Below are 24,195 nucleotides of genomic sequence, written 5' to 3'. Positions count from 1 at the left end.
AGTTGGCGGGCAGGCGGGCAAGCGGATACGCTAACGAACAGAAAAAGATAGGCAAGCACGACGGTAGGTTGCCGACTTGTTAGGCCGGAAGGCGGGCGCACCTGTCTGTCATCAGCGCCGACTGTCAATCGTAGTGACGCTGGCGCACACGGTACGAGAACCCGCCGCATTCGTAGTGTTTATCTGTCAGAGAGAACGAGAGATTAGTCGTAACGGGAAGTAATTCAGACGGAAAACGAGAGTGCGAGTGAAAAAAGTGTAGGGAAACTACGCAGAGATACGCCGGTGAATTGTCGAACAACGAATCAGTTAGTCTGAGAAGAAAACGCGAGGAGGAAAGAAGCCGCTGATACACGCCGCGTGCTGTTTCACGGTATGGATGCAGGGTATCTATGTTTTAGTGGTGTGGCTGTCATTGACGAACCGTATATTCGAATCCGATAGTTAACAGATAATCGAGTTTATCAATGTATTTCGCGCGATCGTGCAACTTTTTAATCGTGTTAGTGCATGCGTCTCCATAAATTGATGGTCAGATTTCGTGGATTTTTTTTTCTCTATAGTTTGTTAAATTTTCGTAGCCAATGCACACGTGCAGCGTGACTTTTCCTTCTGATCGAATAATTGAATCGGTCAATGATATTTATTTTTCCTTACAAGTACCTCTTTCTGTTTGACAGTCGATTGATTAACGAATAAAGGTTTTTTGGCCCACGAGGACATTACTGGATCGCGTGTACGTAACGTCTACCTCATTTTCTTCATGATGGACCATCGTATCAGTAAGTATAGAAATCAATTGATTTAATCGTCATTGTTGCGAGACAGTGAGCCGACAAAAAATTCATGCTCTCATTGAAAGAATTAGTTTAGATAGGATAAAATGTTCTTTTTGTAAAACATTGAAAATTGTATCGCAAGACGCCATCATCTACGATGCTACAGCGCGTGGCTACCGAGCTAGCATGCAGCCAGCGAACCAGCTAGCTAGTCGGGCACGTGGTGGCGCGCTACAGCGCGGACTTCGTTACTTCCACGGGGCTCACCAGTCTTGCCCCACGGAATCCGCTCTTCGTTATAATTACCAACTGTCATTCTGCTTTTTCCGTCGTTCCTTCCATGCTTGCCTGCCTGCCTGCTTGCTTACCTGCCTGTCTACTCGTTCGGTTAGCGTACACGACACGTGTCGTACGTGTATTGCTCTTTTCGATTAGTTAACAAATGCTACGTGTATCTATTTCTTCACACTTTTGTATTTTTGTATTTTTAAAAATACAAACCTTTTTAATTTACCCAATATTACGCGGGAAAATGAAATTTACAATACATATAGTAATTTTTAAATATTTCGCTGCTTTTTCATAGTAACGATATCGAATCTCCTTTTCTCGGTATTATAAATTGAAATTATGTTAACCTGTAAAACAATATTAGCTCTCAGATGGTAAAAGGATTAAAATTTAAAGATGGATTAGAATTTTTTCAAAGAATACCTAAGTTTATACAGAGCAAAGAGAATGATCGCAAGTACATACAAGTAAAAGCAGAATATTTTCGTATCATGTCACTCGTATAACGTTAGTCTTGCGTAACATACGTTTGAGATAAAGATATAGAACAAAGTTAATGGAAACATACAAATTTTTGTGTGCTTTCTTCACTGATATCTTTATTTCCACATCTTAAAGAGGAAGGTATATAGATGTTCGTACAATGAAAAGGATACAAAAGTTGTATTTTTTATTTTTTGAATGAGAAACGAGGATGAATCGGTGTTGAAACTTTTACGTTGAAAACAAACCGAAAATTTGGTCAAATATAATACTATGGAGGCGCACAAGCCACACGTGTACTTACGCACGCGTCAAAAGTAATTCCATTGAAGGTTGCATGAATGGGGAAAAAGTATTTGAACGATAGAAAAAAAAAACAGGGGAAGAGAATCAAGTACGAATTAGAGTTCGAGATTGGCAACTCGGTAAATGGGTCGCGATACTAAACGTTATCTAGCGTTGGTCATTGGCCAGTGAAACACGTTTAAGAAGACCCGAGAGTATTTTGTAACACGCCTAATAATAGTAATAATGGTACTGGTAGTAACAGTACAAATAGTAAAAAGAATTTCTCTTTTTTTCAATTCTTTTCATTTCACATGGAAATAATTATAACAATAGAATTAATGATTGATTTAACAATTTTCAAGATTTATTTCGTTAAATCGATTCTTGCACGTAAATTTATTGTTTTCGAAATCGATACGTGCCGGCCTTGATCGACATAGTAATCGGTATTGTGCACCAAACAAGTTACTTCTTTTACTGCTTGTACGTTACGTTATATTACCGATGAATACGACCTATGAACGCAAGAACACGGGTGCATTGAGATTAGCGAAAGTACAAGGGAAAGTGATAACAGTAAAAAGGTAGAAAGAGAGGGGAGGTGGTGTGGGGGGTAACGATAAACGGTAGAGAAGAATATGGAGGCCTGGAAAAGACGACAGGAAACGCGTATTCCGTAAAACGATCGTAGCATGCGTCGAGTCGCGTCACATCGTTTCGTGCGATCGTCGTATCTTTGGCTTGTTACGTAACCGATAATACATACAATATACATAGTATGTAGTCATAGTCGATGGTGCCACTCGTCGTCTCTCGGCTGCTCTCGATAATTTCCGAGAATTTTTGGGTACCTCTTTATCGACCGATCGACGGAGATCGATCTATCGAAACAGAACGTTTCCCCCAAAAGGTTAATAAAATCGAACAAAATTCGATTGAGCTAAATTTAATTTTTATAAACGTTCTAAAAATGAGCCTGAAATTATGGGAAATTGAGGTTATATATCGATCAATTAAAAAATGAGTAAACAAACGAACAGATCGGAAACTTTTCTTCTCTCTCTTTTGCTTTCTCTCTTTCCCTCTCTTAATAAGTTTTGTATCGAATGATTTTACAATCAACGTTGTTGCGTACAACTTTTTACGCACACACACGGTACACAATAGCTTCGGTAGCGAACAGTTCATTAATAACACGAGTAGAATACATTATCGTAATCTTTAGCCCTTTCTTTGGGTTACTTATTTAACGTTTGAGGTTATCATGCGAAACGTCGTAAGAGGCTATCGCAGAGGCTATCGTAGATGGAATGCATCGTAAAGTTTCACCGACACCGGTAGCGATGTAATATCGATACAGTTCAGATAAATTGTATCCGTGTGGTTCGTCGCTGTCCAATCGTAAAGATCGTCAGTTTGAATGAAGCTATTTTCACCTCTTATCTTTTATCTAGGATAATTTTTTTATCTTCAAAAAATGTTGATTAAAAATGAACGGTGAAGTATATACAGGTGTTAATGTTTGAAATGGTTAGATAGCTGGAAATGAAATGGAAAGATTGTTGAGTAGCCGAAGTAAAGCAGTGAAAATCGAAGTCACAGCCGCAAAGCGAGAACCGTGCGGCTCAAAGGCCGCGGCTAAAATCGTTCTATACACTGACCTACGAGGAATGTTCCTCTCCTCTTAAATCGACGTTTCATTGCGTGTCAGAGATTCGGAGCTTGATCGAAACTTTGAAAGTTCGAAACATCGTTGAATAAAGTTCCATGGATGAAATGCGCGCCCGGTGACGCTCGTCCGTTCGGTTATCGTCGATCTGACGGGATAGCCGATCGATTTTCACTTTTTCTTCCGATTAGCTACCGAATCGACCGAACTTCTTTTCGCGCGTCGATATACATATTTTATCTGCCGTACGATTCGTAAATCGATCACCATCGTAGAAGCGACGAGCGAGTACTCGACTTTACCTTAATGTTTTCGCGGGTTTTTGCGAGTTTCTGTTTGTACCCCGAGTGAATTTTTTACAGCGAGCAAAAAGAATCGACTCGCTTCGGTCGGTTTCTACGTGGTTTCGGTTAGCAGTGGATAGCTAACGAGAGGTACAAATTCGTTTCGTAGTTGCACGCACAATCTGGCATTCGCTTAAACCGTTTAAGGAAACTAACAAATGCTCGCAAAGTATTTAGAAACGAGATACTAAACGATTTCTATGTGTTATTGCTATGGTCAAAGAAAAATTTCGTACCGACAAAGAGAAATTTTGTCGAATATTTAGGCGGATTTCTCTTTCTGAACGTAAATATTCGAAAAAGCTGTTTGTCTTTTTACGATACATACTTTGCCTTGCATACCAGAGAGAGAAAGAGAGAGAATATAGATACATAGTAAAAATGAACGATGATAAGGAAGAAAAATGTTATGTTAAACCGAAGGAAAGGACGAATCGTCAGAACTGAATGAGAGTAAATTTAATACTGATCGGATAAAATTGTAGGAAAAGCTAAGGAACAAGACGATAAGCGTGTGTTATCGTGTTGGAAGTGTATCGTCAATCGAAACGAAGGTACACGAGGGTTGAACCGATAAGATATAAATACCACCGGTATACCTTATCTAAGACAAGACGTTGGATCTGGGAAAGATAGCGAATACTGAAAACCGACAAGATGAATTTTCTCCGCGTATCATCTTATTTCGTTTTCCTTTCTTTTTTTTTTCAAATTGAAAAATGAAATATCGTTTGATTAAACGTACCACCAATCTCACGATGCTCGAAGCTCGTAACTTTATCTCGTATCTTGTATCTCTTAGTTTTTACTTAGTCGTGTCATTTTTTCTACACTCAAGATACGATAAACGTGTAAAATTTCCTTTCTGTTTTTTTTTATCATGTTCGCATTAACGCGATAACGATCGATCCGATTTATATCGTGAGAGTATTATAAATAACCTGTTCTCTTTCTAAACAAGAAACACGTAAAGAAAATTGCGAGATAACTGATATTGTATAATACCTAATAGGAGAAATTTGGGAAAGATCGTCGGCCGGAAAGTAGACGGATCCTGTTTACTAAGTGAAAAGCGTGTTAAGACACTCTAAGATTACGTTGAAGATTCGAAGGAATATTCGACATGATACACTCGAAGCTTGTCAAAGACTGGATTAAATAAAGTACATAGTCGAATTGACGGAGGGAACGCGTTTCCCGCCAACGGGCAGAGGGAAGGAACGGTGGGAGATTGTGCGCGTGTGCGCTTTACTTTAGTAGGACACCCGGCCAACGGATCTGGTTGTAAGCCCCGACGCGACGCGAACGTCTAGATGGCGGGAAAGTGGCGCGTATGTATGCTGAATGATGGAGCTACGATCGAGAGAGCGTAATGGCTGGCTGTCGAAATCCAAGTATACTTGATGTTACGAGAGTCCGTAACTGCGAAAAGACCAGTTTTCGTTCTTTTCTGCGCATCGTCGCTCTGATTGGCGATACCTCCAGAAGAAGTGGAAAGCGATTGGCGGAGAGCTCGCTGCGTTCCCCCACCACCTTCCAACCTGCGCGCTTAGTTATGGACTCTCGTGGCATCAAGTATATAGCTACGGCGTCGAGTGGAGAGATGCACGAAGTACGAAATACGGAATAGGGTATCACGCACGCAGGCGCGCGCGCGCGCAAATCTTTCTCTTTCTCTCCTACTGCATACGCGCGCACATGCCATCGCTCTCGCATTCTCGCGTTTGACTTGTCTCTTGTCAGACCTCTCTGTCAAGCCGGCTTCCGAACACGATTGGCCCAGTCGCGTTTCGGATGTCGTGCAGCCGGGTTTCAACGGTTTTCGAAATTTAGTGCCAATATCGAGAGGTTTTCGAATTGATTAATCAACCTCGTCCTTCGATCGTAATCTCGTTAACAGCCGAAACTAAGAGGCGGAAAGCCGATAGTGTGTTTTCGATTCCTAAAGTAACGTAACGATCATTTTCGTTGCCCCGATTCGATTTCGGGCAAGGTTTTACATGCCCAGAGAACGTATCGGCGCGACGATGCGAAACGTTTGCCGATCTTTAGAAGAATGAGCGAGCAGAAACTCGGTACGATAAAACGATTAAGGAGGAACGGTGGTAAAATCGATTCGATCGGTATCGTTGATTTTACCGATTTTACGTTACAACGAAATATTTAACCGAGAGGAACGGACGCGGCCGATTTCGTTGGCGATGATCGACGATGGTCGGAAAGGGGCGGGGGGAAGAAGATCAACGGAGGGAAACTGTTTCTTTGCAAGCTCGTGAAATGCGTGCAGCTGCGTTGGAAAAATGATTGGTACAACGCGACGATACTACTATTGCCAGTGTTGTTTTCGTTAAGAATCGTATCGTTCAGTAATCGAACGGAGAAAAATGGCGGAGAGATATTTCATTCTTAAACGTGACACTTGATAAAACGAGGGAAACGAGGTAAACCGAGAGTTTCAAATCTTTTGTATTTACGGAAAAACGAGGATGCCTAACGAACGGAGAGTAAACGCAAATGAATTGTAACGAATAACGTACCGACGTCTGATGATAGGAAGAAGAGAAAAAGACACGTGAAACGATCGAACGAGATCCGAGCCGTCTTAATAAAATTATCCTTCAAATTGCCAATCGCAAAGTTTCACGTTTTTTAAAGAAGACGTATCGTCGAGTTTCCTATTCGGTTCTTGCAACTACAAGAACGCTATGTTACCGCCGGCCGCCCTGAATTTGGAACAAAAAGACAGTACCGATAAAATAACAGGTACACAACAGCAATATCTTCGTCAGTATCGTAACCACTATTATCACGATCATCCGCATCAACGTCATCGACATTCACAGAAGCAGCAAGAATGTCACCGTCGACGTCGACGTCGTCGTCGTAACAACGATCATCACCACCACCATCGTCACCACCATCATCATCATCATCGACGCAAGCATCAACATAATCACCAAAACGAACAGCAGGAGCAACAACGTAAAAATACGGATTGTCGTCGCGCTATATCGCCATCGACTACGTCGTCGATACCGTGTAACGACAATTCGTCGTCCTCGTCTCAACGTTTAAGTATGTTCGTGACAGGTAAGAAGGACGATGATCGGTTCGAAACGAGCTTGTTAAAAAAAGAAAAAATTATTCTTTCAAAGGTGACCATTTTTTAACACGTTGAACGCCATGGGGGTCACACGTCTGAATAATTAAAAAAAAAAACAATAGAAAAACATTATTTTAAGTAATATTGCAACAAATAGAAAACTTGCAATATGAAAATTAATTATTACTATTCTTAATAATTAGAGTTTTAATACGTTCCACAAAAAATGTCCAATTTTACTGTGCCATTCAACGTGTTAATTGAAACTCGAGAAAATGTAAAAATAGACGAAGGATACTTTTCAGTACATTCGAAGGAGAGAGTAAAAATGATGAAAAATGATGATGATAGGAGAAAAAAAAGCAGTAATCGATTTCGAGATCGATCGTTCATCATCCGTATAAGTTTGGCACGAAAAATGGTGCCTGTTGCGCAACTGGCGTCTCTTCCCCCCCTCCCGCCCGCCCCGTGGTTACAGTTTCGCGCGCGTTCTTGCCCGCTCGCCCTGCTCCGCTCCTAGACGCGCGTGTTTTCTTCACTCGTTGCGCTGCGCCTGCGAAATGTAATAGAGACAAACGCGAACGCGTATCTCCAATTACTCGCTTGCTGCTTCTCATTGCTTTTTAAATCATGACGTTTCTCATCGGAGAATGCTTTTGATATTAATTCGCTCGATCGTGTATGCCGTATATCGGGAGCAACGGTTCGCGTACGAACGTGTCTTACGTAGAAACGTTACGTGGAAAAGAAACGGAAGAACAAGTTTGTCTGGAAAATGAAAGGAAACCGCGCCAAGTACAGAACGAACAGTGGGTATGGATTGTTTTAAAATTACCACGTGTTGCACGCGCCCGACCTGTTTTCTTTTTTCTAATACGCTAATTATTACTGCCAATACGGTTTACCATACGGTAAAAGATCGAACCAAAAGGGGTTATCGTACACGATACAAGTAATTTCCGAGGATATTACCGTAGACTCCTTGCGAGCCTCTTTGTAAACCCCGTACCCACGCATTGTGAGCGCGAAACGATTAGGATCGATGATACGTGCCACGTGTTTTCAAAAATTCAATCACGATTCTTTCTCATCCATCGATCGTTAATGAGTGATCACGCGAGAAGAGAAGGAGCGGAGTAGACGATGAACGAGAAGGGGGTAGGGAGGGCGAGGGCAACCTCTTAATCAAATTTACCGCGCGATTATCTGACAAGCGGTGAAAAAAAATGGGATTCGTTTAAAAAGAAATTCCGCGTTCGATAAATAGAAGTTAAAATCGTTCCTTTTCTCGAAACACGTTATAAACACAGCGTGGCGCGATATTCGTTAACCAAACGAATGTCGATCGCTTACGTGTTTGCGTCGAACGCGTTTAATTAATCGTTGCATTCAATGCAAAATATATATACCGGACATTGCGTACGTAAACTTAAGCGTACATGTCACGAAGGTTACGCTCGCGAGATTTTCTTTCTTTTTCTTTTTTAAATTTCATTTCGACGAAGAAAAGTAAAAATAAAAATGAAAGAACGATTCGTAAAGGTGAAAGATTAAAATGTAAGTGAACAGGAGGTGAAAGGTCGTATAGCTAGCAGTCGTATATTTCCAAAGTTAGCGACGAGGGCAGTAATAATTAACGTTTCGTAGCGTTGCGACGATCTCTTGGAAAATATCCAACCACGTTACGGGTCACCGACTGTCGCTATTGCAATGAATGCACCTATGCAGACAACGCATACTCTTATTCTATCCATGTTTTCTTAATATTATTCCGATATTAATGCGATCGTTCGATATTGTACCGTTTAGGTGCTTTAAAAAAGTGCTGGTACGATCGTCGCTCATAGAAGTCGCATCCGTTGCATCGTTGATCGCAACGTGTCGAAATCGGGCCGTTGAAAAGCGAACAGATCGCGTTCCACCGTAGCCTGCTCTTCTTTAGCTATACATTACATATATTTATCTGCCTACAGACAATCGACCTATCCGAAATTTTATCTATCTCAAAAATCGATCCGATTTTACGCAACGCGTAAAGTTCCGATTTTCTTCCTATTTTTCCCCGCACCTAAATGAATTTCCCGTTTCATACTTCCCCCGTACCATCGACGAGTCGAAAATAAATTTCCTTCGATAAATCGTAAGTACGTTTAACGATCGGATCGCGCCCGGAAAGGTGAGAAGCGGAAAAAGTCTCGTCTCGTCTGGTCTCGTCTGGTTGCATCGCGTCGCGTCGGGGATAATGCACGTTGACTCTATTAGTGCGCACGGTGCATCGGTGAACTCGCTGGCAACTCGTAGTATATTTAGCTCGATGGAGGAAGAAGAAGAAGAAGAAGCCGTTTCGTGTACCGACTAAACTAAGGTCGTCGCGTGTCGTTTTCTTTTCGACCAACTAAGTTGTCCTACCGTTCCATCGGGAGCCGATAATGCTGGCGGTATAAGTTTTCTTACCGCACCGCCGTACGGTTATTTCTACACCACCCTCGTCCTCGGTTGCCATCGTTATCGCGACACTCGACGCCGTCATACTTTTCGTCTAAGTCTAGTCGTAAGAGAAGAGCTTGGATCCTAATTTTGTGCCGTCGGGTTACTGGACCTTACGTAACTACCAATTCGAATGCTAAGATTAGTCGACGGTGCAAACTAACCAGGAGCGCAGATTTAGTTTCCGGCCATATCTATGTATACATAGAGATATTCACGAGTCAACGCTCACAACTTGCCATCGTACACGTTAGCGGTTTTGCAAAAAAAAAAAAAAAGAAAAGAAAAGAAAAGCGAGATACAGCGGAAATCATGGAACGAACGTATATTTATTTATTCGTTCAGTTTATGTATTTACCTATTAACTTCGTTCGACGTTTATTGTATTTGAAATTTGAGCAACCGGGTTACATTACGAGACCACCTTTTCCTTCTTTCAATGATATTCTACGTCTATCCTCTTGACGTATACCAGCACGGTCACAATTAAGAGAAACGTACTAAAGAAAGATCGTTCTATCGTTTACAGCAAGGGAACGTTTTCCTTCATCGAGTAGCACCGACGACGACCAAAGCGGTTCCGACACGGAACACGACTCGAACGCGTTACGCGGCAAAGTTCACTCTGGAATACTTCATCACTCTGGTACCCACTCCGTACGAAAGCGTCGAGGAAACTTACCAAAGCACTCGGTGAAAATTCTGAAACGATGGCTTTACGAGCACAGATACAACGCGTATCCGAGCGACAGCGAAAAATTGACGCTCAGTCAAGAAGCGAATCTCACGGTACTCCAGGTTAGCGGTCAATTTTCTTACCTCGAATTCCATTCATCTTTCTATAATTTCATTCATATATTTGTTTTCTTTACGTAGGTCTGCAATTGGTTCATAAACGCCAGACGACGAATTTTACCTGAAATGATTCGAAGGGAGGGTCACGATCCTTTGCAGTACACGATATCACGTCGTGGTAAGAAGATGCCTGCGGGAAGCCATCAACAGTCGTCCGGCGGTCTTGGTTCGAGGTCCAATCAAAATTGGGATTCGTTGGCTGGTATGAGTGCACCTAAACGTAGCAGGGACCACGATTACGAAGATCCTGCAGGATTGATGTATCGGTACGTTAAAGGGATTTGTTTGTTAAACCCTTGAAATTGCTCGTGTAAAATTTTATTCTATTTGTATTTACCTGTACAGAAGCGAAGAGGACAGTCCGAACGATTACGAGAGCAGTTCACACAGCGAGGAAGAACGTCCGTCTACTCAGTGGCCGAGCGTGATAGTTTATCCTTACTCGGAGACAAAAATTGAGCAAAACGTTGGACAACAGCTTGGCGTTTACGAAGAAACGATTGCAGCTCATCCTGCGCGACGAGGGTACGCGTATCTCCGTTTTTCTTTTTCACCTCCTCTCCTTCTCCACTGCAATCAAACATTGCTTTTATGTAATTGAGTGTTACAACGCGTTTATTAGGTATAAAGGAATGAATTGAATTTCAATGGGATTTCATGTTTTCTTTTCGTATTTTCCAGCAACGACGAGGACGAGTCGTCGGTAGGAAACAACGAGGCTGCTTATTGGAGCGCACCTAGACAGCATCTAATTCAAACTGCTAATATACAGCACGAAACGGAAACGTATGGTACCCGTAATGGTCACAACCCTCGTACGGACGAAACACCACCGCCAACGCCACCCGAAGAAGATAAAGACAAATTCAAGTGTCTTTACTTACTGGTCGAAGCAGCTGTTGCCGTGCGACAACAGGAAAAGGAGCGCGAGGGGGCTGTACCGGTTTAACGAGTGCTGTTTCACCTAGCTTACATCGATCTTTCTTAGCTTCCGGTTTCGTTACTCTCCTTCGTGTACACCGAAAAAGTTATTTCGCTTTGCTACCGTTCTTGGGTCTACACACGACCTTTTTTTCATGCCCCGCCTGATAATATTCTTTCGTTGTTACCAGCAATTTCTTTTCGCAGTTTATAAATACGCGATGGATCATCAGACAAGAGCGAAAATACTTCTCGACAAATGTTTTTCTTTGCATTGCTTTAGTCATTTAGTCTTTTACCTAATTTCTTCTTGCAACGGGAACAAAAGAACAAAAAGCAGACAGAAACAGAAAAGAAGAAGAAAGAGAATTTTAAAGGCTGTCAATGCTCTAAAAAGAAAAGGAGAAAGATGAAGAAGAAGAAACGACGATGCATCGATTAAATTGCTGAATATGACGATGCTCTCGATATAGTGTGACTTTTTCTTCGACGTACACACGTAATTTTTCACGCGAAATGCCGTCATTTTAAGATCGCACAACGAACATTTTTAAAGGTACATGTACAAAAGTGTGTTGGAATGCAGCAATCTCAGTATTTGTTGTGTGTTCTCTAAAGCGATCGATAAACTTATGAACGAAGAACGAATTTAACGGGCTGAAAAATAATGTCCCTATTATTTTCTCAAGATAACGAAACGTCCTCGTAAATGAGAACAGGCTTCCAATAGATATCGATCGATCTCGAATCCTGCATGTATGTCGTGTCGCGTGAAAATTGTTTGCATATCACGGATTTGTTACGATCAAGAAAACGCGTTTTCTTTTGTTTTATTTTTTTCTTTTTTCAACGGACGTTTCCGTCGATACGTACTTTAACGTGAGATTATCGGCCAAATAAGTGCCAAAATATGTATATACATATTATACGTGCACGTATAATATTGAAAACAAACGATTTAACAATTACGATGAGCGAAATGTTGACAAATTTGACGAATCAAATATCGAACGATATTCTCTGGTAATTGTTAGGACGCGACGGACATGTTCCTGTTCTAACACTCGTGAGGGGAAAGGGAGAATTAACGGAAAGAATTGAGTAAATTACATATTACTTACATATACCAATACGTGCAAAGCATTTGAGCGTTGTACTCTTTGAAAAATCATACGCGCGTTTCCCTCTTCCTTCGGAAATCAGAAGAAAACGTATTGAAAACGGCGATGTTTTCAACAGCGTAAACTGCTCGGAAACGTTTGTTAGGAATATGTGCTTTGAAACGATTTTCATGCAGATTCAAGCTCAATAATGTTTCTTCAGCCAAGACGAGATAAAAATTAGCCAAAGAACAACGTCTAAAGCATTTTTGTTGCGCGTTCTCTTTTACATTTATTTTGTCCGTTTGTTGGTTTAGCACCGATATTAACGACCGATCGACAGAATACAGCACTGATAGCCGTTCGTCTTTTCCTTTCATGTTTCGACTGGTTATTTTAAAACAGTACTTATAGACTAACTAGTACGTTACTTTACGCGTACAGTTGAATGCTGTTTTAATTTTTCATTTTTTTTTTTTCTCTTTTCAAAGGGTCGTTAACGTTACAGCATCGCACGGTAATTTGTAGCAATTACGATTGCGTTTACATTCGCATTTATACATTAGACGAATAAGACTGGTCGAAAAGAGATTTACAGATCTTTCGACGCGTTTGCCTATGACCGATACACACGTATCTCCCTTTCCTCCGTTAAGCGGTTGAACAATAATATGTAATCAATACCGCCGATTAAATCAATCGTTTGTGTTAATTGCGAGCGATCGTTATCCCATTCAAGGATACATAAAGGAATATTTTTCAGGATATGCGAGACGCCGAGACTCGCCGAAGCAGCGCTGCTCATTTTATATTATTGGTAGTTGGATTCGATATACAATATTATAGAGAACAAAGTATAAGTTCGCGTGCTTATTAACAGAGATATACAATTAATAGATGATAAGTATACACATATATATATATATATATACACACGTAGATTTATGTTACAACCACATCCGTTCGTTGAGCATGTGTGACGCAAAGCCTCGAATTGTGAAAGATTCGTTAATTGAAGATTCGTGTCGCAAATTCGTGTCACGAATCGCGTACAGAAGAATCATTGGTACAAACGCCAAAGACTTAACCGTTAGTTATATCGATAATTAAGCTCTTTAAAACAGTTCACATAGACGAGTCGAGCCCGTTTTGCCGAACACGTAGTTAGTAATAAAAATATGTTTTGTTGTGTGCCCGAGCGTTTGAGAAAAAGAAAAAAAGAAAAAGAAGTTAACTAAAGGAGAAAGTAGAAGATGAAAGAAGACGATAACGGGGTAACGATGATAATGACAAGTATGATGGAAGAAGAGGGAGATGTTAGAAAATTGTGCCTAATCAAACGTGGTGTATTACAGCGTTCTCTGTTTTTGCGTATACCGTATATATTATATACCGTAAGAGTGTGTGAATGTAGACGCGAGCGTGGATCGATGCAGTTCTGTGTACTATTAAATACGTTAGTAAAACGTGAATTGGTGCATGTGGTAAGCATCGATACGCGAGCTAGATCCAAAACCGTGTTCAAATGAAACAAAGTTCATCGATGTACAAAATATCATTGAAATTTATTTTTAAATCGCGATAATCTTTACGGTCGAGCCGACCTACTCGTTGAAAACTGTTAGGGAAGTAACTTGCATTAGATTAAGAATGGATCTCTCTCCGATAAAAAAGAAAGAAGATAAAGAAAAAAAAGAGTACCTACGAAAGTGATATTTTTCGATCGCGTGAACAACGACCTGAAGTAACAACGAAAACGACGACTACACCGTCGATAACTACGACGATAACGATACCGACGGAGACAGGGCGACGAGAATGAAACGAGTTACGCGATCGAGTCGTCGTCGTTGTTTTACGATTCCATCCCTTTCCGATACGTCTAACGATAAGTCTCGCCTATTTTACGAAGGGATGCCACGGGATTTGACAATGCGATTCACCTTTATACCGTGTTCTGCTTGCCTTCCGATAAACGTGGAAAGAGGATAAAGGCCGAAATCCTGCATATGAATCGAAATGATTGTTAACAAAACCTACCGAATCTTCATAGTTCCTAACTGTTTCGAAGCTAACGATAATACATCAGGGAGGGACACGTTGAAATGAAAAATGAAAGCGGATGAAAGAGAGAGGGAGTCCATGTACGACTAGCGTCAATCGTTTATCGAGACGCATTAATTGTATAATAAAAGCAATACGTGTGCCTTGTTCAAGAACGTTCTTAATGCATACCGATAATAATAATAATAATAATAATAATGATAATGATATTTAACGAAAATTAACGTCGATAACGTTCGCCGAATTCATCGAATCACTTTCTAACGTACATATTTTTACAATTTTTGGATAACTTTAATACAAACATACGCTTTGGCCCCCTCGTTTTGATAAATGATCACTGTTTAAGATACAATGGGCAGGGTATACATATATCGTACAGTGCTCTGAACGATACGCGTTGCTTGAAACTTTCAAGAAAAGTTTTTACGAAAACAAAATGGTAAATACCTAGCATCGCGGATAAAGTTAATCAAAAGATGAACATTCATTACAAGTTGGGATCATGTTTTTATTCAAGAAGAAAAGAAAACAAGATTAATAAAAAAAAATTACGGCTCCTGAATTTCATTAAAATCAACACTTGTTATAAAGGGGGAAGATGGGAGTGGGAGAGGGAGAGGTATTTCGTACAAAACTATAAATTTTAATAAAATATTCACTCAACTTAAGCATTGTTACTTAAAAAATGAAAGATAAAAATATATGGGCGCGAGTGTGTGTATATGTGTGTGTGTCTGTATAACACAAAGAACATTAAAGAATAGGATTAAGCATTATTTAGATTAATATAACGTTTCGTTCGAACGATTTCTTTTTCTAGAAGCTCTTAAACGCTTCTTTTCTAATGTTCTACGTGTGCACATACTACTTCTGTTGCATTAACATATCTGGAGAAAGAGAGAGAGAGAGAGAGAGAATGTAACGTAATTGGATAACAAATGTTTAAGCTTCCAATGTTAGTTGAGATTTTTATAAGTAGAATATATACGTATGGGAATGAAAATAAATGCAATCGAGTTGGTTTAATCATGCCTATATTTTACGATTTTATTGAAAAATTTACCATAGATTTTAACGACAATAGTAACAATTTTAGACTAAACAGTATTTGAATGCACCTGTAGATCTGAAAAATGATATGTAAATAATCGATTCTCTCTCTTTTTCTCTGGCTGAGAGTGGCACGTGTTACTCCCATATGCCTTTTCCATACCTTATACATTTTTCTATCAAACGAAATAATTTTTCAATAAAATCGTGAAATATATCGTACGATTAAACTGATATTGCTCCCTTTCCCATTTACATCGAAAGATTACATTTGAACGAAGAGACACGAACAAGGTTGAAATTTGGAAAGATTCTCACCAGGAGTAAAACAAAAGTTGTTGTATCGTTATCAAATATTTTATACACGATTAAAAAATACAAAACCGAAGTAACATTTTAAGTTTTAATCTTAGACGATTCGTCTTTTATACGTTACAGCAGAATAGAGGTTCTCGTTTATTTTTTATCGTTTAAGTAGAAGAGAAAAAAGCTCAAACCAGCGCAACAAATTTTAATTGTTAATGATTTTTTTTTTTTCCCCTTATATTCAAACAGGCGATACAGTGTTAAAGTTTAAGTACCTTTAAGTTGAATCGCACGTGTGTATCTCGAGTGCCATAGGACGCTAAAAAGATGTTACATCGATGTAATCAGGTCTGACTTAACAGTTAGCTAAACGATCATTTTATTTTAAAGTTATACTATTATTAATTATTATGATTACAATTATTATTATTATTCTTGATGATAACGATTGCGCGTACCGTTTTTGTTTCTTTCGTTTTTCCATACACAATCTGCCGTGTATACCCTGGTGTGCGTACAAACGTTACAATGTTCTGACTCCTTACTATAAGTACAGACTCATCTTATTTGCGATTCATTATCCAGCGATATTTAACGATTAGAAAAAGAATTCCGTTTAAATCGCCGGATAGAATTCTGCTTTTACGTTTGTAGAGTCAGAATTACCCCTTTCCCTCATACACACACACACACACACACACACACTTCGACTACGCGAATTTTCGAAATACTTTAGAATTAACAATATTGTATTGTTCGATTCGCAAATTTATAATAAAGTATGTTGTGAATTTTATTATTATCACTGGTGACAATTCATTGTACCTTGTTCCCTTTTCTTTTTCCCCCCAAGAAGAAACGAATGGTGGATGCAGTCCGAAGGGGTTGGATGGAAAATGGAGGGCGAAGGATATCTGTATAACTGTATGAAATGTATTGGAAACGAAAGCCGAATCGACGTAAGGTGCAAGTAGTAGTCGGTTAGAGGCACGAGTGGGAAATAACGTAACGTAGGAAAGGCAAGGTAACGTAACGTAATGTAACGTAAGGTAACGGAGGATATAAGGGGGCTCGTAAAAAGGAGGAACGCCGAGTGGGCTACCGGTCAGTTTTAGATCGAGAGTCAACCACCTCCTCCTCCTAGTTGTTCGGTGTGATCGCGAACGTGCGGGCTGTGTCGAAAAGATACGAAGTGCACCAGGGAAATCAATACAGTTTGTGATTCGATGACCGTACGTTCATTATCTTAACGTTATAATGTGAATTAATTACACGAATGATGGTTATCCGCGCCGCGTAAATATCAAGAATTTCATTGTAATTTCTAGGTAAGCATCCTGTGCGCGCGTATATCATTTTTTAAACGAGAAAAGATATAGAGGAGAAAGGATAAAAGTAGAGAGATAGAAATAAAAGGAGCGTAAAAAGTATAATTCTATCGGTTTTCCTTTGTTTCTAGCAACGAAGAAACTATGGTGGTTGCAATTATGCCGTAGCCCTGTTAATCAACGCGCATCCAAATTAACCCAGTTATAGTACAACGACCGTTCTCTGATGGGTAACGCTTCTAACAGGCGAACAACGCGTCTACCATAAGTCTAAGGTATTATATTTATGTACTTGCACGATGTTATGTATACAAGTAATGATCGGTTCTCCATCTTCTTAATTACATCTCTACTTTTACTTTCGAGAATTTTTTTACGACGCTATTTTTCCTCTTTTCCCTTTCTATTGTCTCTTTTCTTTTTACCCACGTGATCTACGTATTTGCGTATCGAAAAAATGAAATTTTTATTCTGATTTCTTTGGACTTTAATCGTTTGAGTAATACTGGATTTTTGCAAAAATCCACGACGCGATCGAGCTTCTTCGGTTTTACCTCACAATGCGTTATGCAGAGCGGTAACTCTGTCATTTAATTTTACATTTCTGTTAATTATTCTAAGATAGCCAGCTTGGTAAAATACTGGTGTTCAATCGCTATTGCCATTACCGTGAAACGTACCGACAGTTTGGTCAATCGAGCCGATTCCGTGGCATATTTTGACATGAAACAAGCGAAGCGCGATCTGCGTGCCACTAAAACGGTTAAGCAAACAGGTGAAAAGTATCAACATCGTTTACCTATAGATATTAAAAAAATCTGTCGGTAACCCAAATTTAATACCAGTCGGTGTACCTCTTAGAGTATTTGCAAGTGGAAACAAGTTGTGACAGCGACTAGTTTTTAAAATCTGGTCCTGGATTTAATCTTGCTCACCTGCCGAGCTATTCGACCCGATGACACTCTCCTCGACCATTGCTCGTTTTCAAACTTTTATGCGCAACCTATCGCGACACTTTGTTCTAAAAATCTCGTTTCCAGAAATATTCTTTACGCGACGATGGAAATGATAAATGATGAAGAAGAATGAAACGGAAAGGGGAACGCGTTGTACGATCTTTCCACTTCGACCCAAATTTACAACAGGGTTTAACGGTTCGAACGAAACGTGCGAGTACGCGAGCTGACCACATGCCCGATTCGGTTCGATTCGATTCGATTCAATTCAACATCCAATTTGTTAAGCAGCTCTACTGATTTCGATTCACGGGTCGTCGTTGATCGAGGAATGTCGACAGGACGATACGTGAAAATTTGTATTCCCCCCCTGGCATCGTTTCGATGACCTACACACCTATTCTCCGTTTTTTTTCCTTTTCATTAACATAGATGAAACAGATGTTCTAATCGCAAGGGGGTAAGTTGATACGACGCGATAGCTGGGTCGAAGACCATTAGCCCTTATGGCCGATGTAGGTGCGAGAAATCTCGTGCAAGAAGCCCTCGAATGCAACTAACATGCGAGCTCGAATCGTGTAACTACACGATTCACGTGCGTCCACGCATGTTATCACTCACGAGCTCGAATCGGTTTCCAACATGTTGGAAATTTGTCGAGTTCTCGTGCGTGACTCGCACGAAAATGAATTCGGAAGGAACGAACAGACTTAATTTTAAGGACCGAGCTCGAATGAAATGCGTTGGTACATCCGATTTATATCTCGAATCGTGTCAAACACCATCACGCATGGAAGTTTTAAGATGCTAGCCACGAATGATCTTCGCCAACGAGATTTCTCGCACCGTGTACATCGGCCATTACGCTCTAACCGTAACGATTTTCGGCCGATTCCCTCAGGAACGTTTATATAGGCTGATCACGTCCCGCGACTAAATAAGGAACGCCCTACATCCGTCGTTTCGATACGTACCGTGCATACGAAGTCATCTCTCGAGTTTGTACATTCGTGAGCCGGTACACGCCTAACGGGAATCACCTTAATTCGCGATCCTTTCCGTGCTATACTACCTCTAACCCGCTTTCATTTTGTCCCGCATTTTCCTGGGTATCGATAGAGCCGCGTGCCTTAACCCAAGCCCATCGTGCCATCACCATCATCGTCGCCTTTCTGTTCTCTTTTATCTCGCTCCTCCGCGAACCGCGTTAACCAAACGGATCTGCGATATAATTCTGTTTATTTTCCAGTAGGCATACACCGATAGTTCGGTGTAGAAAATAAAGGATAGCGTACACGTTACATAAAACATGGAAAAGAGGCACAGAGTGGTGGCGTTAATCGGGCTGATTCTATTCCTCAAGTCTTCGGACGCGGAAAGCGGCAGCAAGGAACATTCTTATTCTCACCACCGACAAAAGAGACTATTCTGGATAACGAACGATGGTCGAATAGCTTTGCCGCCAGGCACGGTAATGACGATAACCCCAACCTTAGCATTGCCGTTTGTCAGATATCCACCCTATGGTTTCCTCAGCAATATGACCATCAGCCTACCTTTTACCAGTGAGTAAATCCCTCTCGTTTCCGGTTACACGAATTTTTGATTCAATCTTGACCATCGAAACATGATAGATTTTTAATTGCCATAGTCGATTTCGACAAACTCGGTTTAACCGATAACGAGAATCCTTATGGTGCTCTACCATCGGCGTTCGATGCTACCGCGAGGGATCAAGGATCGTCCACGGCGGAATTTATAGCGACGTTCGTCAAAGGTGGACTGAATAAGAGAGAGGCTACCGAAAATCTGCCAAAGAATGCGTTTTACGGTGGCGAAAGAGCTTTGTTGTACGGTACCGCCGAGGATATGCTTGGAAATTTCGGTTTGAACGGCAAGGCTTGTTTGCTTAGAGCAATATGCGAGGTGCAGGGTCACCCTTTGAGCAATTTCGGTCTGGTCGGGGAAATGCTCAAGCTTTTCTTCACGTAAGCACCACAATTTTTCCTCTTATTTTCTACTTCTCGTATACTAATAATTTGTATTCATTTCTTTTCGTACTTTCAGTGCCAGCAAATCGCCGTTTGCGAACCTTCTGACAGAGTACATCGAAGCTGAGAATAGAGGAAAATTTCACGGAGAATGTTGGCCTTATTTTAAAGACTGTCCAAAATCTTTGTTTCACCCTTCGGAGAATAAGTATACGTAAGTATACGGATTGTTTCGTGATGCACCTATACTTACATCGACTCATTTATCGACACACGCTATTGAATGCATCGCTTTACAGGAATGATGCATTTAACGACAGTGCGGCGGCAACCGAATCGGTTGAGATTCGGCAAAAAAAGGATCCATATTCCCCTTCGATCGAATCAACGGATCGTGCAACGAGAAACCCTCCGTTCCCTCGAAATGTAAAATCAATGCCGCATCCCTCTATGTAGCTTTCGAAAGAAGCCAAATTCTATTTCCACAAGTCGAAGAAAATTCTGTCTTTCTTTCAAAATTCTTTTTTAGAATAACAATTTAAATAACGGACGGGAAAAATGTCGCGCTTTCGACTTGATCACTTGTAAAAGAAAAAACAACCAAATACGTACTAGCATTTTACGCTTCGTTGGCCTATTTTGGCCTTTGTCGCGTGTCGTATACACGCGGCTTTTATCGCCATATTATGTCTAGTAATTTATTCTCCGATGATGTTTTACATTATAATAATATCAAATTAGTTTCTTGTGAAAGCAACTCTACGTAAATTGATTTATGTAATTGGATCAGTGGTTCTTAACCGGTGCTCCGTGAACTTAGAGAAAGTGTTTTGCCAAAATATCCCATTAAAACGATTGTCATAATTTGTTGACTTTTGTTTTGCTATTGACCGATATGTAACCTGTTACGTACATGATTTTTATTTATTAGGCAATATAAAAAATATATATACTGTTTTATTTTATGACTATGTGCCGCAAAAATGTTGTAAAATTGTAACTGTTCCGTAATTTTGAAAAGATTAAGAACCACTGAATTAGATATATCATAACAACTAAACTATTTTGAATAAATCGTGGATAATTTATACTGTATGATTATCATTGATCGATATGTGCCGTTTTCTTGTGAACTACTATAAGAATTTCGTATTATGTAATACAAAATGAACGAATCAACGAAGAAAACAGTAAAAAGATCGAAGAACAGAGAAACATTGAAAATAAAATAAATCATGGTAAAATCGTAGTAAAATATAACTCTTGGCATTAATTTTATGTAATATTGGGAATTATCTGATTCGCTATCTAATCTAACTTGTTAAACCTAGATAATGATAAATATTCAATAAACTACAGTATGTTGAAAATACGTCGATTACTTCTGTAACGTGTATGTATTTACGTGCATACATGTGTATATACATACGTATACATAGATACATAAGTACTCGTTTATATACATCCGTGTATAGGTGACATATACACTGCGTATTTTTATCTCTTCGTGGTAACCTAACCTTTAAATTTTTATTCAACCAAGAATATAATTTGTATTATTGTATTACTCGTATGTACATACAAAACAACATGGCTTGCGAAGCTTGTCATGTAAAATTCAGCTTTTTTACCCGTAAGGTATGAACACTCATATTCTCTATGTGCCTTTCTTACTGACAATAATCTTTTGAAAATATATATGTTTTCTACTTGTATTGTGAAATTATTTCAGAGACAGTGTACAGATTGCTTGAGATATTTTTGTTCTGAATGTGTTATCAAACGGTTAGACAAAGTATTGAGTTGCGACAGTTGTAGTCTATTGTCGCGAAGGCCATTAATACGAAGTCAAATTGTACAAATATGTTCCAAAGACTTGCGTAAATATTTGTTGGCTAAGAAAATACCAATTAATGGATGTATAGGTACGTATTTTTACATATACATTATCATCAAAATATTAAGTAACTGAAAAACATTGACATTACAAAAATTGTGCAATAGCTTTTTGATTTTATTAACTTCTTATTTTGTTTTCTAGAGAAAGAAGATTTAATAAAGTTATTGATGGTATATGCTAATAACAGTAGTGATTATTCTGGTACAGAAAATACAGTTAACCCAAACACAGAAAATATGTATGTTTCATTTTGTTTCATTTCATAGTAGATATGTATATACATAAGTATGCGTGTAATTTAAAAGAAAGATTCAATAGAAGTTTTTTTTTCATTGATTATGAAAGTGATATTGTTATTATCGAATATCAAATGTAATTAGGGAAATTAGTGTTATAGGTTGATTATGCAGAGTTAATTCATGGATCAAGTATTAGATTTATTAAAGTCAATTCACACGTGTGGATTTGATGTTATAGCTGAAAAATGAAAAGTTGCCAAACAGATCATTTTCAGCTTACTTTAATCTTAATGATATTTTCTTTTCCAGTCGATCAACAACTGTAAATCGTGAACGCACTGATCAATTTCAAAATGTAACACATGAAACTAATGCCAGGAGAAGCGATGATAGCGAAACCGATACAACCTCTAGAATTAATTTTCCTTTAAGCGACAGAAGAGAACCTGTCGATTCGGAAGAAGGAAATTCTGATTCAATTAAAGAAATTCTTACGGTACGTGATAATAATTACGTCATAAAATTGTCATTGTCTCTTTGTTATTTTATTTTAACAGTAATTTTGCACACTGTGCTTATTCACTTGTTTCATTCTATACAGAATCCTGTAAAATTATCTGATATAAATACGTTATCGGAATTGGAATATTTAAGTGTGAAGCAACTGAAAAATTTGTTGAGTACAAATCGAGTGAATTATAAAGGTTGTGTTGAAAAACACGAACTATTGGATAAAGCTTCTAGGCTGTGGAAAGAACATGAACGCTCAAGAATAAGTAAAATACAATTTTGCATTGAATTCTTTAGTCATTTCACCTGTTAAATATGTGAAAATCTTAAATACATTATCTTTCTTAATAGATGTGGAAATCCCAGATGAAAATCTGTGTAAAATTTGTTGGGATGAACCAATAGAATGTGTGATTTTGGAATGTGGTCACATGGCTTGTTGCCTACAGTGTGGCAAACAAATGTCAGAATGTCCTATATGTAAACAATACATAGTACGGGTAGTACGATTTTTTAAAGCTTAACCCCCCACGTAAAATTATCATATCGTTAACATTTAAGGTGAGAAATCAAAAGAAGAGATTAAAATAACTAATGAAATAGCATGCATACATTAATATATGTTTCAGGTATATATATATTTCAACAGAAAAATGTCGATGAATTCACTTATTTTAACGTTGAAGCACGCTATCAAATATGGAGATCAAAAACATCATTTTAATATATTACATTTATAATATCAAATATCTGTACATATTGTATATTATGTACATGTTCTGTTTCCGTTCCAAATTTACTAAAATTAAGTTAACACATTCGCATCAGGGAACGAGAATCCTCGTTTTTTACCCCGATTTATATGAAAATTTTGAGAAAAATAGCCCGATACAAATGTGTTAACTAAAATCGACAACCCAACTGTCATAACCTCCCTTTCTCAATAAAAATTTACCAAGTCACTATTTTGAATCAACTGTGATCATTATTCATCATCCATAAATGTAAAGTTACATATTACATATACCGAGAAATGTTATGCTTTTTATTATTCCTATTATCTATTTCAATTCGTTATGAAGCATCTTTATGGATTCAAAATATACAAATTATACGTTCGATGTGCATTTATATTGCATTTGTATATAGATAATTATAATAATAAATATATATTACTCTTTAATGGTTAATTAATTTATTACATTTTTGAATTTCAAATGTTTTTGTTATATACATAACATAGAAACATTTAAATAAACTCTTTGGTGACAACTAACGCGTATTTAAATTGCGCTTACCTTTTCCCGCCCTTCCCCATGGATGTCCAGGAGAGGAGTGACAGTATAGGAAGAGGTTTCGTATGTACAAGATGTTCGGTTACAGGTGGGTATCCTTTGAGGGGATGATAGCTGAGGTGATATTAAACAACTTTTTTCCTTCATTACAATGCTTGTTAAAACTTAATTTTATAAAATTAACGAAAAACAACGACCAATCAGAGTGCGCATGCTCGACCGCGGAAGTGCCG

General features: G+C 38.9%; 3 protein-coding genes across 6 annotated transcripts; all 3 read left to right on the top strand.

Moving 5' to 3' along the window:
- Positions 1 to 5: 5 nt before the first annotated feature.
- Positions 6 to 12,799, top strand: LOC117603065 (uncharacterized). Of its 3 annotated transcripts, XM_034321800.2 has the most exons (6): positions 6 to 373; positions 681 to 782; positions 9,974 to 10,242; positions 10,321 to 10,565; positions 10,645 to 10,824; positions 10,981 to 12,799. In XM_034321800.2, exons 2-6 carry the CDS (start codon positions 764 to 766, stop codon positions 11,246 to 11,248), a joined length of 981 nt encoding a protein of 326 aa, XP_034177691.1. In that variant the 5' UTR covers positions 6 to 373; positions 681 to 763; the 3' UTR covers positions 11,249 to 12,799. The 3 variants fall into 3 exon arrangements, with proteins under 3 accessions (XP_034177691.1, XP_034177689.1, XP_034177690.1); XM_034321798.2 differs by lacking the exons at positions 6 to 373; positions 681 to 782 and adding an exon at positions 1,353 to 6,944; XM_034321799.2 differs by lacking the exons at positions 6 to 373; positions 681 to 782 and adding an exon at positions 1,365 to 6,617.
- Positions 12,800 to 16,113: 3,314 nt separating this feature from the next.
- LOC117603069 (uncharacterized) lies at positions 16,114 to 20,474 on the top strand. Of its 2 annotated transcripts, none has more exons than XM_034321806.2 (6): positions 16,114 to 17,071; positions 17,203 to 17,346; positions 19,280 to 19,592; positions 19,679 to 20,015; positions 20,095 to 20,232; positions 20,318 to 20,474. In XM_034321806.2, the coding sequence occupies exons 3-6, from the start codon at positions 19,337 to 19,339 to the stop codon at positions 20,472 to 20,474; spliced, it is 888 nt and encodes a 295-aa protein (XP_034177697.1). In that variant the 5' UTR covers positions 16,114 to 17,071; positions 17,203 to 17,346; positions 19,280 to 19,336. The 2 variants fall into 2 exon arrangements, with proteins under 2 accessions (XP_034177697.1, XP_034177698.1); XM_034321807.2 differs by having other exon boundaries at positions 19,277 to 19,592.
- A 1,045-nt stretch (positions 20,475 to 21,519) lies between these two features.
- LOC117603068 (E3 ubiquitin-protein ligase RNF34) lies at positions 21,520 to 23,801 on the top strand. The gene is made up of 7 exons (XM_034321805.2): positions 21,520 to 21,656; positions 21,751 to 21,943; positions 22,060 to 22,156; positions 22,467 to 22,653; positions 22,759 to 22,933; positions 23,019 to 23,228; positions 23,297 to 23,801. The coding sequence occupies exons 1-6, from the start codon at positions 21,591 to 21,593 to the stop codon at positions 23,189 to 23,191; spliced, it is 891 nt and encodes a 296-aa protein (XP_034177696.1). The 5' UTR covers positions 21,520 to 21,590; the 3' UTR covers positions 23,192 to 23,228; positions 23,297 to 23,801.
- The last annotated feature ends 394 nt before the right edge of the window (positions 23,802 to 24,195 follow it).

The sequence above is a fragment of the Osmia lignaria genome, chromosome 12 (genome assembly GCF_051020975.1).
Source record: "Osmia lignaria lignaria isolate PbOS001 chromosome 12, iyOsmLign1, whole genome shotgun sequence".
Classification (NCBI taxonomy): Eukaryota; Metazoa; Arthropoda; class Insecta; order Hymenoptera; family Megachilidae; genus Osmia; species Osmia lignaria.
This window is presented reverse-complemented; position numbering and strand designations above follow the sequence as displayed.